This window comes from Oncorhynchus nerka, linkage group LG4, assembly GCF_034236695.1.
Source record: "Oncorhynchus nerka isolate Pitt River linkage group LG4, Oner_Uvic_2.0, whole genome shotgun sequence".
NCBI lineage: Eukaryota > Metazoa > Chordata > Actinopteri > Salmoniformes > Salmonidae > Oncorhynchus > Oncorhynchus nerka.
Genome location: NC_088399.1, coordinates 26,943,825 through 26,958,519, shown reverse-complemented (window position 1 = coordinate 26,958,519; position 14,695 = coordinate 26,943,825). Strand labels below are relative to the sequence as shown.

At 49.4% G+C, this 14,695-nt stretch overlaps 1 protein-coding gene across 3 annotated transcripts in view; it reads left to right on the top strand.

Moving 5' to 3' along the window:
* The window catches only part of LOC115125809 (high affinity cAMP-specific and IBMX-insensitive 3',5'-cyclic phosphodiesterase 8B-like), a 140,380-nt gene that overhangs the window by 119,048 nt on the left and 6,637 nt on the right, over positions 1 to 14,695 (top strand). For all 3 annotated transcript variants that reach the window (XM_065017405.1, XM_065017404.1, XM_065017406.1), the window contains exons 14-21: positions 468 to 632; positions 1,057 to 1,114; positions 4,437 to 4,560; positions 9,737 to 9,935; positions 11,738 to 11,955; positions 12,252 to 12,390; positions 12,816 to 12,983; positions 14,035 to 14,164. In XM_065017405.1, coding sequence (XP_064873477.1) covers positions 468 to 632; positions 1,057 to 1,114; positions 4,437 to 4,560; positions 9,737 to 9,935; positions 11,738 to 11,955; positions 12,252 to 12,390; positions 12,816 to 12,983; positions 14,035 to 14,164 — 1,201 coding nt within the window. The remainder of the gene's footprint in view (positions 1 to 467; positions 633 to 1,056; positions 1,115 to 4,436; positions 4,561 to 9,736; positions 9,936 to 11,737; positions 11,956 to 12,251; positions 12,391 to 12,815; positions 12,984 to 14,034; positions 14,165 to 14,695) is intronic.

The window sequence follows — 14,695 nt, the reverse complement described above, 5'->3', positions numbered from 1 at the left end:
TAGGGAGAATTGTCATGCACGGAGAAACTAGTTAGTGATTTTGGGCACTAATCAACAGAGTGTAGGTTGTGTTTTATTTACAATAGTTTGACAGTTTGCTGAAGTTGTAGACATGTTCTCAGAAATCAGTCCCGAGCGTAGAAGCAGCTCAGCTGACTCGATACTGTCTGCAGCACTGCCAGTATTAATGCAACATTTTTACTTGAGAAACACTGTACCAAACCCAAACCCCTTAGTAAAATTGCGTGACAAAGACTCCCTCAGCAAAAACTTCTCAATTAATTACAGATTTCTGGATTTATCTATGACTATTTTGAGGGTGAAATGTTGCTACCGTGACTCAAGGGGGACAAACAACATAACACATCCACATCAAACCACACCCCCAAGACCCAAATCTGTTCAGCCCCCCTTTAAATGGAATGTAACTGTGTGCTCTATCTCTCTCCGCCTTCCCCCATATCCAGGTGATCAACATCATCAACGCGGCCCAGGAGTCCAGTCCGGTTTCGGTAGCGGATGCACTGGACCGGGTCCTGGAGATCCTGAGGACCACAGAGCTCTACTCTCCTCAGCTGGCCTCTAAGGAAGACGACCCACACACCAACGACCTCGTCGGGGGGCTCATGAGTGTGAGTCAGAGGCTACACACGCATACACGCACACACCCAACAGACACACATGCACACACACTCCTTCACAGGCCCCATTTAATCAAAGTCTGGAACCAGTTTTTAGGATACTCCCCTCTACCCACACACCAACGACCTCATAGGGGGGCTCCTGAGGGGCTACACACACACACACACACACATACCCCTCCTCTCCCCTCTCCTCCTCTCCCCTCTCATCTCCTCCTCTCCTCTTCTCTCAAACACGAGAGTTCCTGAGTTATGTGGGATGTCTCGTCATATGAATTATAATGCTGATGTTATTGTATAATGTGAAATATGTTGTTATTAGCCAGATTTGAGATAAACCAAAAGGGTATTTTTTAAATGTTTTTTTTCACAGCATGGATGAAGAGAGTGCTTTGCTGTCTTTTTCCTTCTGCAGGATGGCTTACGGAGCCTGTCTGGGAACGAGTATGTCTTCTCCAAAAGTACCCTTCCAAGTAAGCATCAATCTGTTTCATGACATCAATATTATCTTTATTAATTTTCTTACCAGAATACTACTGCTACTTACAACTAGGGCCCTAGAATTTACACTAATTAGGTCACATGACCCTAATTACAACACTAACTGAGTTGAATTATGTTTTCAATTGTGTTATAGCAAGTTTTAGTGGTATATTTGTGTAATATTTAATCTAATTAAATTACACTGGAAGCTTAATGCACTCATTCGCATTACACATAATTGGGGGCTTACAGAGTTTTGATGAAACCATTACTTTTCATGTATGGACCTGTCTGAAGAGTGATAGAAAATGTCTCAGATCATTTCATCAGTTGGAGTCTACAAATGCATCCATCTGCAGTCATCGGCAGTCATCGGCAGTCATTGGCAGTCATTGCCAGTCATTGGCAGTCATCGGCAGTCATCGGCAGTCATCGGCAGTCATTGCCAGTCATCGGCAGTCATCGGCAGTCATTGCGTGATCCCCTTCTATTTGTTCAAGTCATGATGAATCATGGACGATACAGAGAGAGAAAAATGAGAGGATGTTCTGGGCGGTAATTACATATGATATTGACATGTAGTTAATGACAAATTGTATACAGAAGTAATGGATGTACTTCTTCTTTCTGAGAAGTGGAAGGGTACTGCTGAGAAGTGGAAGGGTACTGCTGAGAAGTGGAAGGGTACTGCTGAGAAGTGGAAGGGTACTGCTGAGAAGTGGAAGGGTACTGCTGAGAAGTGGAAGGGTACTGCTGAGAAGTGGAAGGGTACTGTTGAGAAGTGGAAGGGTACTGCTGAGAAGTGGAAGGGTACTGCTGAGAAGTGGAAGGGTACTGTTGAGAAGTGGAAGGGTACTGTTGAGAAGTGGAAGGGTACTGCTGAGAAGTGGAAGGGTACTGTTGAGAAGTGGAAGGGTACTGCTGAGAAGTGGAAGGGTACTGCTGAGAAGTGGAAGGGTACTGCTGAGAAGTGGAAGGGTACTGCTGAGAAGTAGAAGGGTACTGCTGAGAAGTGGAAGGGTACTGCTGAGAAGTGGAAGGGTACTGCTGAGAAGTGCTGAATACATTGTCCTCAGTGCAGCCCCCTCAAATCTAATTGTATTTGTTACATGCTTCGTAAACAACAGGTGTAGGCTAACAGTGAAATGCTCACTCTCCTGATAGTCTGTAGGAAGCAGCATGTGTTTTTTTTAATAGACCTGAGAGGCTGAGCCTGAAGTGATTTTAGGTGAACCGGATTCTGAACCCACTTGTCAAGCTACCTTACCTTCTCTGACCATAGAATTAGGAATTAGAAATAATTGAATATGATCTTTATGTATCTCACCCTCTACCATAAGGACCATTTGCTAGGTCATTTAGGGACACAGATGAGGACTACATTGGAAATCGTTGTTGTTGCATTGTGCTTTCAAGTGTCCCAAATGTAATTGTTCAATGGATCAAGGCTGGCCCTTTCAGCCCTCCCCTCACCTTTAGTTAGTGTGTGTTTGCATTCGCATGGAAAGAGGCGAATAGTAGTGTTGCTGACACACTATCACATGCTGTTCCTAACTGAAGTGTATAGCCTTCACATGCTGTTCCTAACTGATTGCCCTTTAACCTTTGTAGCCTTCTGCCTGGTGTGTTTAACTTGTCTAAAGTATGGTATCTTTAAAGCTATTATTATTATTATTATAAAAAAAAAATTCTAGTTGAGTATATTATTTATATTGCTTTGTGTTGTCTTGTCTGTGTGTGTGTAAAACTTAATAAACAGAGACTTTCACATGCTGTTCCTAACTGAAGTGTATAGACTTTCACATGCTGTTCCTAACTGAAGTGTATAGACTTTCACATGCTGTTCCTAACTGAAGTGTATAGACTTTCACATGCTGTTCCTAACTGAAGTGTATAGACTTTCACATGCTGTTCCTAACTGAAGTGTATAGCCTTCACATGCTGTTCCTAACTGAAGTGTATAGACTTTCACATGCTGTTCCTAACTGAAGTGTATAGCCTTCACATGCTGTTCCTAACTGAAGTGTATAGCCTTCACATGCTGTTCCTAACTGAAGTGTATAGCCTTTCACATGCTGTTCCTAACTGAAGTGTATAGCCTTTCACATGCTGTTCCTAACTGAAGTGTATAGCCTTTCACATGCTGTTCCTAACTGAAGTGTATAGCCTTTCACATGCTGTTCCTAACTGAAGTGTATAGCCTTTCACATGCTGTTCCTAACTGAAGTGTATAGCCTTTCACATGCTGTTCCTAACTGAAGTGTATAGACTTTCACATGCTGTTCCTAACTGAAGTGTATAGCCTTTCACATGCTGTTCCTAACTGAAGTGTATAGACTTTCACATGCTGTTCCTAACTGAAGTGTATAGCCTTTCACATGCTGTTCCTAACTGAAGTGTATAGCCTTCACATGCTGTTCCTAACTGAAGTGTATAGCCTTTCACATGCTGTTCCTAACTGAAGTGTATAGCCTTCACATGCTGTTCCTAACTGAAGTGTATAGACTTTCACATGCTGTTCCTAACTGAAGTGTATAGACTTTCACATGCTGTTCCTAACTGAAGTGTATAGACTTTCACATGCTGTTCCTAACTGAAGTGTATAGCCTTCACATGCTGTTCCTAACTGAAGTGTATAGCCTTCACATGCTGTTCCTAACTGAAGTGTATAGACTTTCACATGCTGTTCCTAACTGAAGTGTATAGCCTTCACATGCTGTTCCTAACTGAAGTGTATAGACTTTCACATGCTGTTCCTAACTGAAGTGTATAGCCTTTCACATGCTGTTCCTAACTGAAGTGTATAGACTTTCACATGCTGTTCCTAACTGAAGTGTATAGACTTTCACATGCTGTTCCTAACTGAAGTGTATTTTTACTGTTTATTATCTGCGCATAGTCACTTTTCTTAACTCTATTTATTGAACTGCATTGTTGGTTGAGGGCTTGTAAGTTAGCATTTCACGGTAAGGTCTACACCTGTTGTATTCGGCGCATGTGACAAATACAATTTGATTTGATTTGAAGTGTATGACTTTCACATGTTGTTCCTAACTGAAGTATGTGTGTCCAGTGAATATCAACACACATAAACCACTTCAAATGGAAACAGCTGTGTCCACGTTTGTGTGTGGTGACAAACAAGAGCACAGTTATGGGCCATAAGATCACGTTCTTACAGAACAACACTATAGTGGACAGATCTTAGTGAATCACTAGAAGTTACTAGCAGGTGAGGGCATATCAAGCCAACAGCCCAAACAAGCTCCAGCTAGCCGTTTTTTCAATCTGTGTGTGTTTGTGCGTCTCCAGATATGAGTCAGCTGGCCATCCCAGTAACGCTGAATGACATCCCTCCGGCCATTGCTGAGATGCTGGACGACGAGGACCAATGGGACTTTAACATCCTAGAGCTGGAGGCTGCCACCTGTATGAGGTATGGATGGAGAGGGAGGAGAGGGAGAGGGGGGCAGAGAGAGAAGGAAAGAGAGAGGACAGGAGCTGGAGGCTGCCACCTGTATGAAGTATGGAGGGAGAGGGAGGAGAGGGAGAGGGGGGCAGAGAGAGAAGGAAAGAGAGAGGACAGGAGCTGGAGGCTGCCACCTGTATGAGGTATGGAGGGAGAGGGAGGAGAGGGAGAGGGGGCAGAGAGAGAAGGAAAGAGAGAGGACAGGAGCTGGAGGCTGCCACCTGTATGAGGTATGGAGGGAGAGGGAGGAGAGGGAGAGGGGGCAGAGAGAGAAGGAAAGAGAGAGGACAGGAGCTGGAGGCTGCCACATGTATGAGGTATGGAGGGAGAGGGAGGAGAGGGAGAGGGGGCAGAGAGAGAAGGAAAGAGAGAGGACAGGAGCTGGAGGCTGCCACCTGTATGAGGTATGGAGGGAGAGAGGGAGGAGAGGGAGAGGGGGCAGAGAGAGAAGGAAAGAGAGAGGACAGGAGCTGGAGGCTGCCACCTGTATGAGGTATGGAGGGAGAGGGAGGAGAGGGAGAGGGGTGCAGAGAGAGAAGGAAAGAGAGAGGACAGGAGCTGGAGGCTGCCACATGTATGAGGTATGGAGGAGAGGGAGGAGAGGGGGGGAGAGAGAGAAGGAAAGAGAGAGGACAGGAGCTGGAGGCTGCCACCTGTATGAGGTATGGAGGGAGAGGGAGGAGAGGGAGAGGGGGCAGAGAGAGAAGGAAAGAGAGAGGACAGGAGCTGGAGGCTGCCACCTGTATGAGGTATGGAGGGAGAGGGAGGAGAGGGAGAGGGGGCAGAGAGAGAAGGAAAGAGAGAGGACAGGAGCTGGAGGCTGCCACCTGTATGAGGTATGGAGGGAGAGGGAGGAGAGGGAGAGGGGGCAGAGAGAGAAGGAAAGAGAGAGGACAGGAGCTGGAGGCTGCCACCTGTATGAGGTATGGAGGGAGAGGGGGTGGAGAGAGTGAGAGGACAGGAGCTGGAGGCTGCCACCTGTATGAGGTATGAAGGGAGAGGGAGGAGAGGGAGAGGGGGTGGAGAGAGCGAGAGGACAGGAGCTGGAGGCTGCCACCTGTATGAGGTATGGAGGGAGAGGGAGGAGAGGGAGAGGGGGCAGAGAGAGAAGGAAAGAGAGAGGACAGGAGCTGGAGGCTGCCACCTGTATGAGGTATGGAGGGAGAGGGAGGAGAGGGAGAGGGGGCAGAGAGAGAAGGAAAGAGAGAGGACAGGAGCTGGAGGCTGCCACATGTATGAGGTATGGAGGGAGAGGGATGAGAGGGAGAGGGGGCAGAGAGAGAAGGAAAGAGAGAGGACAGGAGCTGAAGGCTGCCACCTGTATGAGGTATGGAGGGAGAGGGAGGAGAGGGAGAGGGGGTGGAGAGAGAAGGAAAGAGAGAGGACAGGAGCTGAAGGCTGCCACCTGTATGAGGTATGGAGGGAGAGGGAGGAGAGGGAGAGGGGGTGGAGAGAGAAGGAAAGAGAGAGGACAGGAGCTGGAGGCTGCCACATGTATGAGGTATGGAGGGAGAGGGAGGAGAGGGAGAGGGGTGCAGAGAGAGAAGGAAAGAGAGAGGACAGGAGCTGGAGGCTGCCACATGTATGAGGTATGGAGGGAGAGGGAGGAGAGGGAGAGGGGGGCAGAGAGAGAAGGAAAGAGAGAGGACAGGAGCTGGAGGCTGCCACCTGTATGAGGTATGGAGGGAGAGGGAGGAGAGGGAGAGGGGGGCAGAGAGAGAACGAAAGAGAGAGGACAGGAGCTGGAGGCTGCCACCTGTATGAGGTATGGAGGGACAGGGAGGAGAGGGAGAGGGGGCAGAGAGAGAAGGAAAGAGAGAGGACAGGAGCTGGAGGCTGCCACCTGTATGAGGTATGGAGGGAGAGGGAGGGGGGAGAGGGGGTGGGAGAGAGTGAGAGGACAGGAGCTGGAGGCTGCCACCTGTATGAGGTATGAAGGGAGAGGGAGGAGAGGGAGAGGGGGTGGAGAGAGCGAGAGGACAGGAGCTGGAGGCTGCCACCTGTATGAGGTATGGAGGGAGAGGGAGGAGAGGGAGAGGGGGCAGAGAGAGAAGGAAAGAGAGAGGACAGGAGCTGGAGGCTGCCACCTGTATGAGGTATGGAGGGAGAGGGAGGAGAGGGAGAGGGGGCAGAGAGAGAAGGAAAGAGAGAGGACAGGAGCTGGAGGCTGCCACATGTATGAGGTATGGAGGGAGAGGGATGAGAGGGAGAGGGGGCAGAGAGAGAAGGAAAGAGAGAGGACAGGAGCTGAAGGCTGCCACCTGTATGAGGTATGGAGGGAGAGGGAGGAGAGGGAGAGGGGGTGGAGAGAGAAGGAAAGAGAGAGGACAGGAGCTGGAGGCTGCCACATGTATGAGGTATGGAGGGAGAGGGAGGAGAGGGAGAGGGGGCAGAGAGAGAAGGAAAGAGAGAGGACAGGAGCTGGAGGCTGCCACCTGTATGAGGTATGGAGGGAGAGGGAGGAGAGGGAGAGGGGGCAGAGAGAGAAGGAAAGAGAGAGGACAGGAGCTGGAGGCTGCCACCTGTATGAGGTATGAAAGGAGAGGGAGAGGGGGTGGAGAGAGCGAGAGGACAGGAGCTGGAGGCTGCCACCTGTATGAGGTATGGAGGAGAGGGAGGAGAGGGAGAGGGGGCAGAGAGAGAAGGAAAGAGAGAGGACAGGAGCTGGAGGCTGCCACCTGTATGAGGTATGGAGGGAGAGGGAGGAGAGGGAGAGGGGGCAGAGAGAGAAGGAAAGAGAGAGGACAGGAGCTGGAGGCTGCCACATGTATGAGGTATGGAGGGAGAGGGAGGAGAGGGAGAGGGGGCAGAGAGAGAAGGAAAGAGAGAGGACAGGAGCTGGAGGCTGCCACCTGTATTAGGTATGGAGGGAGAGGGTGGAGAGGGAGAGGGGGCAGAGAGAGAAGGAAAGAGAGAGGACAGGAGCTGGAGGCTGCCACCTGTATGAGGTATGGAGGGAGAGGAGGAGAGGGAGAGGGGGTGGAGAGAGCGAGAGGACAGGAGCTGGAGGCTGCCACCTGTATGAGGTATGGAGGGAGAGGGAGGAGAGGGAGAGGGGGCAGAGAGAGAAGGAAAGAGAGAGGACAGGAGCTGGAGGCTGCCACCTGTATGAGGTATGGAGGGAGAGGGAGGAGAGGGAGAGGGGGCAGAGAGAGAAGGAAAGAGAGAGGACAGGAGCTGGAGGCTGCCACCTGTATGAGGTATGGAGGGAGAGGGTGGAGAGGGAGAGGGGGCAGAGAGAGAAGGAAAGAGAGAGGACAGGAGCTGGAGGCTGCCACCTGTATGAGGTATGGAGGGAGAGGGAGGAGAGGGAGAGGGGGGTGGAGAGAGCGAGAGGACAGGAGCTGGAGGCTGCCACCTGTATGAGGTATGGAGGGAGAGGGAGGAGAGGGAGAGGGGGGCAGAGAGAGAAGGAAAGAGAGAGGACAGGAGCTGGAGGCTGCCACCTGTATGAGGTATGGAGGGAGAGGGAGAGGGGGCAGAGAGAGAAGGAAAGAGAGAGGACAGGAGCTGGAGGCTGCCACCTGTATGAGGTATGGAGGGAGAGGGAGGAGAGGGAGAGGGGGTGGAGAGAGCGAGAGGACAGGAGCTGGAGGCTGCCACCTGTATGAGGTATGGAGGGAGAGGGAGGAGAGGGAGAGGGGGCAGAGAGAGAAGGAAAGAGAGAGGACAGGAGCTGGAGGCTGCCACCTGTATGAGGTATGGAGGGAGAGGGAGGAGAGGGAGAGGGGGCAGAGAGAGAAGGAAAGAGAGAGGACAGGAGCTGGAGGCTGCCACCTGTATGAGGTATGGAGGGAGAGGGAGGAGAGGGAGAGGGGGCAGAGAGAAAAGGAAAGAGAGAGGACAGGAGCTGGAGGCTGCCACCTGTATGAGGTATGGAGGGAGAGGGAGGAGAGGGAGAGGGGGTGGAGAGAGCGAGAGGACAGGAGCTGGAGGCTGCCACCTGTATGAGGTATGGAGGAGAGGGAGGAGAGGGAGAGGGGGGCAGAGAGAGAAGGAAAGAGAGAGGACAGGAGCTGGAGGCTGCCACCTGTATGAGGTATGGAGGGAGAGGGAGGAGAGGGAGAGGGGGCAGAGAGAGAAGGAAAGAGAGAGGACAGGAGCTGGAGGCTGCCACCTGTATGAGGTATGGAGGGAGAGGGAGAGGGGTGGAGAGAGTGAGAGGACAGGAGCTGGAGGCTGCCACCTGTATGAGGTATGAAGGGAGAGGGAGAGGGGGTGGAGAGAGCGAGAGGACAGGAGCTGGAGGCTGCCACCTGTATGAGGTATGGAGGGAGAGGGAGGAGAGGGAGAGGGGGTTGGAGAGAGCGAGAGGACAGGAGCTGGAGGCTGCCACCTGTATGAGGTATTGAGGGAGAGGGAGGAGAGGGAGAGGGGGTGGAGAGAGCGAGAGGACAGGAGCTGGAGGCTGCCACCTGTATGAGGTATGGAGGGAGAGGGAGGAGAGGGAGAGGGGGGCGGAGAGAGCGAGAGGACAGGAGCTGGAAGTGGTGATGAGTAAGAGAGGGATAGGTTGTTAGGGGGCTAAGGGAAAACGACGATAGAGGTTACTATACACTCAGTGCACAAAACATAATGAACACCTGCTCTTTCCATGACATACACTGACCAGGTGAAACCTATGATCCCTTATTGATGTCACCTGTTAAATCCACTTCAATCAGTGTAGATGAAGGGGAGGAGACAGGTTAAAGAAGGATTTCTTGGTCTTGAGACAATTTAGACCTATATTGTGTATGTGTGCCATTCAGAGGGTGAATGGGCAAGACAAAGTATTTAAGTGCCTTTGAACAGGGTATGGTAGTAGGTGCCATTTGTGTCAAGAACTGCAGAGCTGCTGGAGTTTTTCACGCTCAACAGTTTCCCATGTATATCAAAAATGGTCCACCATCCAAAGGACATCCAGCCAACTTGACACAACTGTGGGAAGCATTGGAGTCAACATGGGCCAGCAACCCTGTGGAATGCTTTCGACACCGAATCCATGCCACGACGAACTGAGGCTGTTCTGAGAGCAAAAGAGAGGCTGAAACTCAATATTAGGAAGGTGTTCCTAATACAGTGTACACCAATACAGAAGGGAAAGAACATCCTCCCTCTATCACTCATCTACCTCCCTGTCCGCTCTCTGTCATCCCCACAGACCTTTGACCTACCTGGGCTTGAAGATCTTTGCTCGCTTCAGTGTGTGTGAGTTCCTGAGCTGCAGTGAGGCTACGCTACGCTGCTGGCTGCAGGTCATAGAGGCTAACTACCACGCCTCCAACTCCTACCACAACTCCACCCACGCCGCTGACGTCCTACACGCTACTGCCTACTTCCTACGCAAGGAGAAGGTCAAGGTATACCAAACACACATACCAGCATACACACACACATCCCCATTCCAACTCTCACTGGTCACTGACATACATTCACCTCCTGCCAAGCAAAGAAAACTGATACTCTACTCTCCCCCCACACAGACACACACACACAAACACACACAGACACACACACACACACAAACTCCTACCACAACCCCACACCAACCCAAAGAAGACCTTCTGGTTGGACAATTGTTGGATATGCGTACACCACTTATGAACACAAATTAAATGACTAAATTACAATATTTCGCCTGTCATATCAATGTGCTGATTGATTGATAAGTTGATCTACTATGTAATTCACTGTGAAGGGTTTTCAATAGTGTGTGTGTGTCACGTTCTGACCTTAGTTTCTTTGTTTTGTCTTTTGTTTTAGTATGGTCAGGGCGTGAGTTGGGTGGGTTGTCTATGTTAGTTTGTTTGATTTTCTTTTTCTGTGTTTGGCCTGGTATGGTTCTCAATCAGAGGCAGCTGTCAATCATTGTCCCTGATTGAGAACCATATTTAGGTAGCCTGTTTTCCATTGTGTTTTGTGGGTGGTTGTTTTCAGTCTTTGTATGTCTACACCAGACAGAACTGTTCCGGTTGTTTCTTTGTTGTTTTGTTATTCAGTGTTCAGTTTTCATTAAATAAGATGAACACTTACCATGCTGCGCTTTGGTCCTCACCTTCTTCCCACGACAGCCGTGTGTGTGTGTGTGGGGGGGGAGTAGAGTATCAGTTTTCTTTGCTTGGCAGGAGGTGAATGTATGTCAGTGACCAGTGAGAGTTGGAATGGGGATGTTTTTATAGCTTCGGTCTTGTTCTCATATTTGACTCAGTCAATAAGTGTTTTGCCCTGAGGGCATTGAGATCCTCATACTTTCCCTCTCTTTTCTCCCTGCTTCTCACTCCAATAAATATCTCCTCTCCTTGTCATAAAGTGAACATTTGCTAGTGATTATTATTATTAGTTGTGCTTGCATGGCGTGCATTATTTGGTATTATTCATTTGTTGAGTATGAGGTTATGCTGAGAGTGTCCAAGTTATGCTCTAATGGTGCAAAGTCAGGTGCAGGAGAGCAGTGAGTTGTGATCACTTTTATTTGGCAACAGCACAAAAGACAGACGCAACTGCGTCCAAAATCCTCCAGGTAAAAGTCAATAAGTGCGAAAACACAATATACAAATGTATGACAAATACATCCAACGGGTCACAATACGATACCAGGGGGAAAAACAGTCTGGCGCATCACACTAAACACGTAACAAAACAATTTCACACAAAGGTATGGGGGGGGGGACAGAGGAATAAATACATGCAGTGTGATTAGGGAATGTAAACCAGGTGTGCACGGAACAAGACAAAACAAATGGATCAATGAGAAAATGGGGCGGCAATGGCTAGAAAGCCGGTGACGTCGACCGCCGAACGCCACCCGAACAAGGAGAGGAGCGGACTTCGGCGGAAGTCGTGACAGAGAGAGACTAGGCAGTATTTATATTTTATGCACAATTTCAACAACAAAAAAACCTGGTCTAAAAGTCTAACTCCCAAAATGATTTTGCTGTCTCAGTCCCATCACTGATTCATAGGTGCATATGATTTTTTATTAAGAGAAACTGTATATTGTTAAAGTTGTAGGAAACTGAGCTCCCTACTACATTTTTTCTATTATCTGTGCTTCTGTGGAAGTTTGACACTGATGTCACTTCCTGATTGCTACATGTCCCCCGGGGCTCATGAGAGTTTTAGTTTACTAACACTACTTCCTGGTTGTGTCATTTGTTCTCAGGGCAGTCTAGACCAGCTGGACGAGGTGGCTGCGTTGATCGCGGCGACGGTCCATGATGTGGACCACCCAGGGAGGACCAACAGCTTCCTGTGTAATGCAGGAAGTGAGCTGGCCATCCTGTATAACGACACTGCAGTGTTGGAGAGTCACCATGCCGCCCTCGCCTTCCAACTCACCGTCAGGGATATCAAGAGCAACATCTTCAAAAACATCGACAGGTACAGTCAGGAGAGAGTCTAGGAGAGAAAATAGTGGTTTCCCCCTGCAGCTTTGAGGGCTTGCTAGCCTGGTCCCAGGTCTGTTTGTGTACAGACCGATCTGGGACCAGGCTAAGTGCTTGTTAATATAATGAATTAACATGCGACAGATATGGAGCATGTTGGGTTATTACCCTGGAACATATCATGTGATGTGATTAACTTCTAAGTTTTTATGGACCTAGAACTTCTTGGAACACAGTGAGGACAGTTGACTATCCTGGTCCTGTAAGTTCCTCTCTATGTGTTTATATTAGGACTCAGTTCAGGACGTTGAGGCAGGCAATCATAGACATGGTGCTGGCTACAGAGATGACCCGTCATTTTGAACACGTCAACAAGTTTGCCAACAGCATCAACAAACCAATGGCTGCCATCGAGGAGTCCAGTTCAAATGTAAGACACAGCCCCTTGTCTGTGTATATGTGTGTGCTAGCGTCCATGTGCATGTGTAGTTTATTATTACATAATAAAGATGGTTGTTAACATTAGCCAATTGAGTGGGAACAGAAGAGAGAGAAACAGTTTTAGTTCTTAAATACAGTATATTCAGTGAGAATTAATGAGAAAATAGGAATAAAAGGCTAAATATTTTGACATTCAACAATGGAGAGTTCTAGTGGAAAATACTCTATTCAGAGCATGTGATTCCAGTTTGAAGCACCTATCTGAGATTTGCAATCATTGGCCTCGTGGGCAGCTGTGTGTGTGTGTGTGTGTGTGTGTGTGTGTGTGTGTGTTTCTGACTAATTGTGTGTGCATCGAGAAGTGTGTGTGTGTGTGTGTCTTTGACCTTGTGTGTGTGTGTTTCTCTGTAACAGAGTGAAGGCAGTGACAACGAGGGTCCAGCCAGCATCAGGAACAGCCCAGAGAACCGGCTGCTGATCAAGAGGATGATGATAAAGTGTGCTGATGTGGCCAACCCCTGTAGACCTCTGGAGCTCTGCATAGAATGGGCCGGACGCATCTCTGAGGAGTACTTTTCCCAGGTGAGCGGGATGACCGGGATGGAAGGAGGAAGAGAGGGCTGCTGGAGGAGGGGATGGCTATATGTTAAATGTGGGATTCAAGGGTAACAGGGCAGAAGGTAAAGGAATGGAGAGGGGTAATGGGACAGCGAGGGGTTACAATGAGGAATGGGGAGTGTGTCATTGCAGCTCAGACTGTTCTGGTGCTATAGGAGTTCACAGCTGGCAATCCTGACCTTAACAACTGCCTACTCAGCTATATTATATGTTCAAAAGTATGTAGACACCCTTCACATTAGTGGATTCAGCTGAAAGGTGTATAAAATCGAGCACACCGCCATGCAATCTCCGTAGACAAACATTGGCAGTAGAATGTCCTTACTGAAGACCTCAGAAACTTTCAACGTGGCACTGTCGTAGGATGCCACCTTTCCATCAAGTCAGTTCGTCAAATTTCTGCCCTGCTAGAGCTGCCCTGGTCAACTATAAGTACTGTTATTGTGAATTGGAAACGTCTTGGAGCAACAACGGCTCAGCCGCGAAGTGGTAGGCCACACAAACTCACAGAACGGGACTGCTGGGAACTGGAGTGTATAGCGCATAAAAATTGTCTGTGCTCGGTTGCAACACTCACTACCGAGTTCCAAACTGCCTCTGAAAATATTGTAAGCAAAATAACTGTTCGTCTGGAGCTTCATGAAATGGGTTTCCATGGCCGAGCAGCCGCACACAAGCCTAAGATCACTATGCGCAATGCCATACGCTGGCTGGAGTGGTGTAACGCTCGCCACCATTGGACTCTGGAGCAGTAGAAACACGTTCTCTGGAGTGATGAATCAAGCTTCACTATCTGGCAGTCTGACGGATGAATCTGGGTTTGGCGGATGCCAGGAGAATGCTGCCTCCCAGAATATAAAGGGCCAACTGTACACCTATAAATATGCCCTCTCTCTCTCTCTCTGTTGTGAGTATGTACATATTGTAAATACTATAGTTTGTGGTGGGGGGGGGGGGGGGTAACCGGTGTGTGTGTGTGTGTGTGTTAACCTGTGTGAATCCATGTGTGTTTCAGACTGACGAGGAGAAGAGAGAGGCTCTACCGGTGGTCATGCCTGTATTTGACAGGAACACCTGCAGTATCCCCAAGTCTCAGATCTCCTTCATAGACTACTTCATTACAGACATGTTTGACGCCTGGGATGGTAAGAACACACACGCGGGGCCGAGGTTAGAAGGGCACAGGGGATCCACTGGGAGGGGAGGGATCACGAATCCCAACTTTCCCAGGCCTCTCCTCTTCTTCTACTTCCTCCATCCCTGTAAAAGAGGTAGAGCCTCCCTTTTCCCATCACAGTAGAGCACAGTAGCCCAGAGGAAATAGAGAGGGAGGGAGACGGGTTGGGAGCCAAACGAAGGGGTGAAGAGAAGAAAGGGGGAGGAAGAAGGGGATGGGAGCCAAACGAAGGAGTGAAGAGGAGAAAGGGGGAGGAAGAAGGGGATGGGAGCCAGGCAAAGGGGAGGGAGGGAGGGAGCGAGGGAGGATATAATAACTTCCATCTCCCCGTCCCCATGAAATGAACCCTGACCTCTGGGGTGTTTCTGGGGGTTACCCCCCCAGAGAAGAGAATACATGTGTTTACAGTGAAAAAAGCTGGTGATGTCACGGAAAATTCCCAGAGGCAACTGGGAAAGGGTGGAGGGGCAGGGGTGGGTATCCGGGGGCGGAGGGGTTA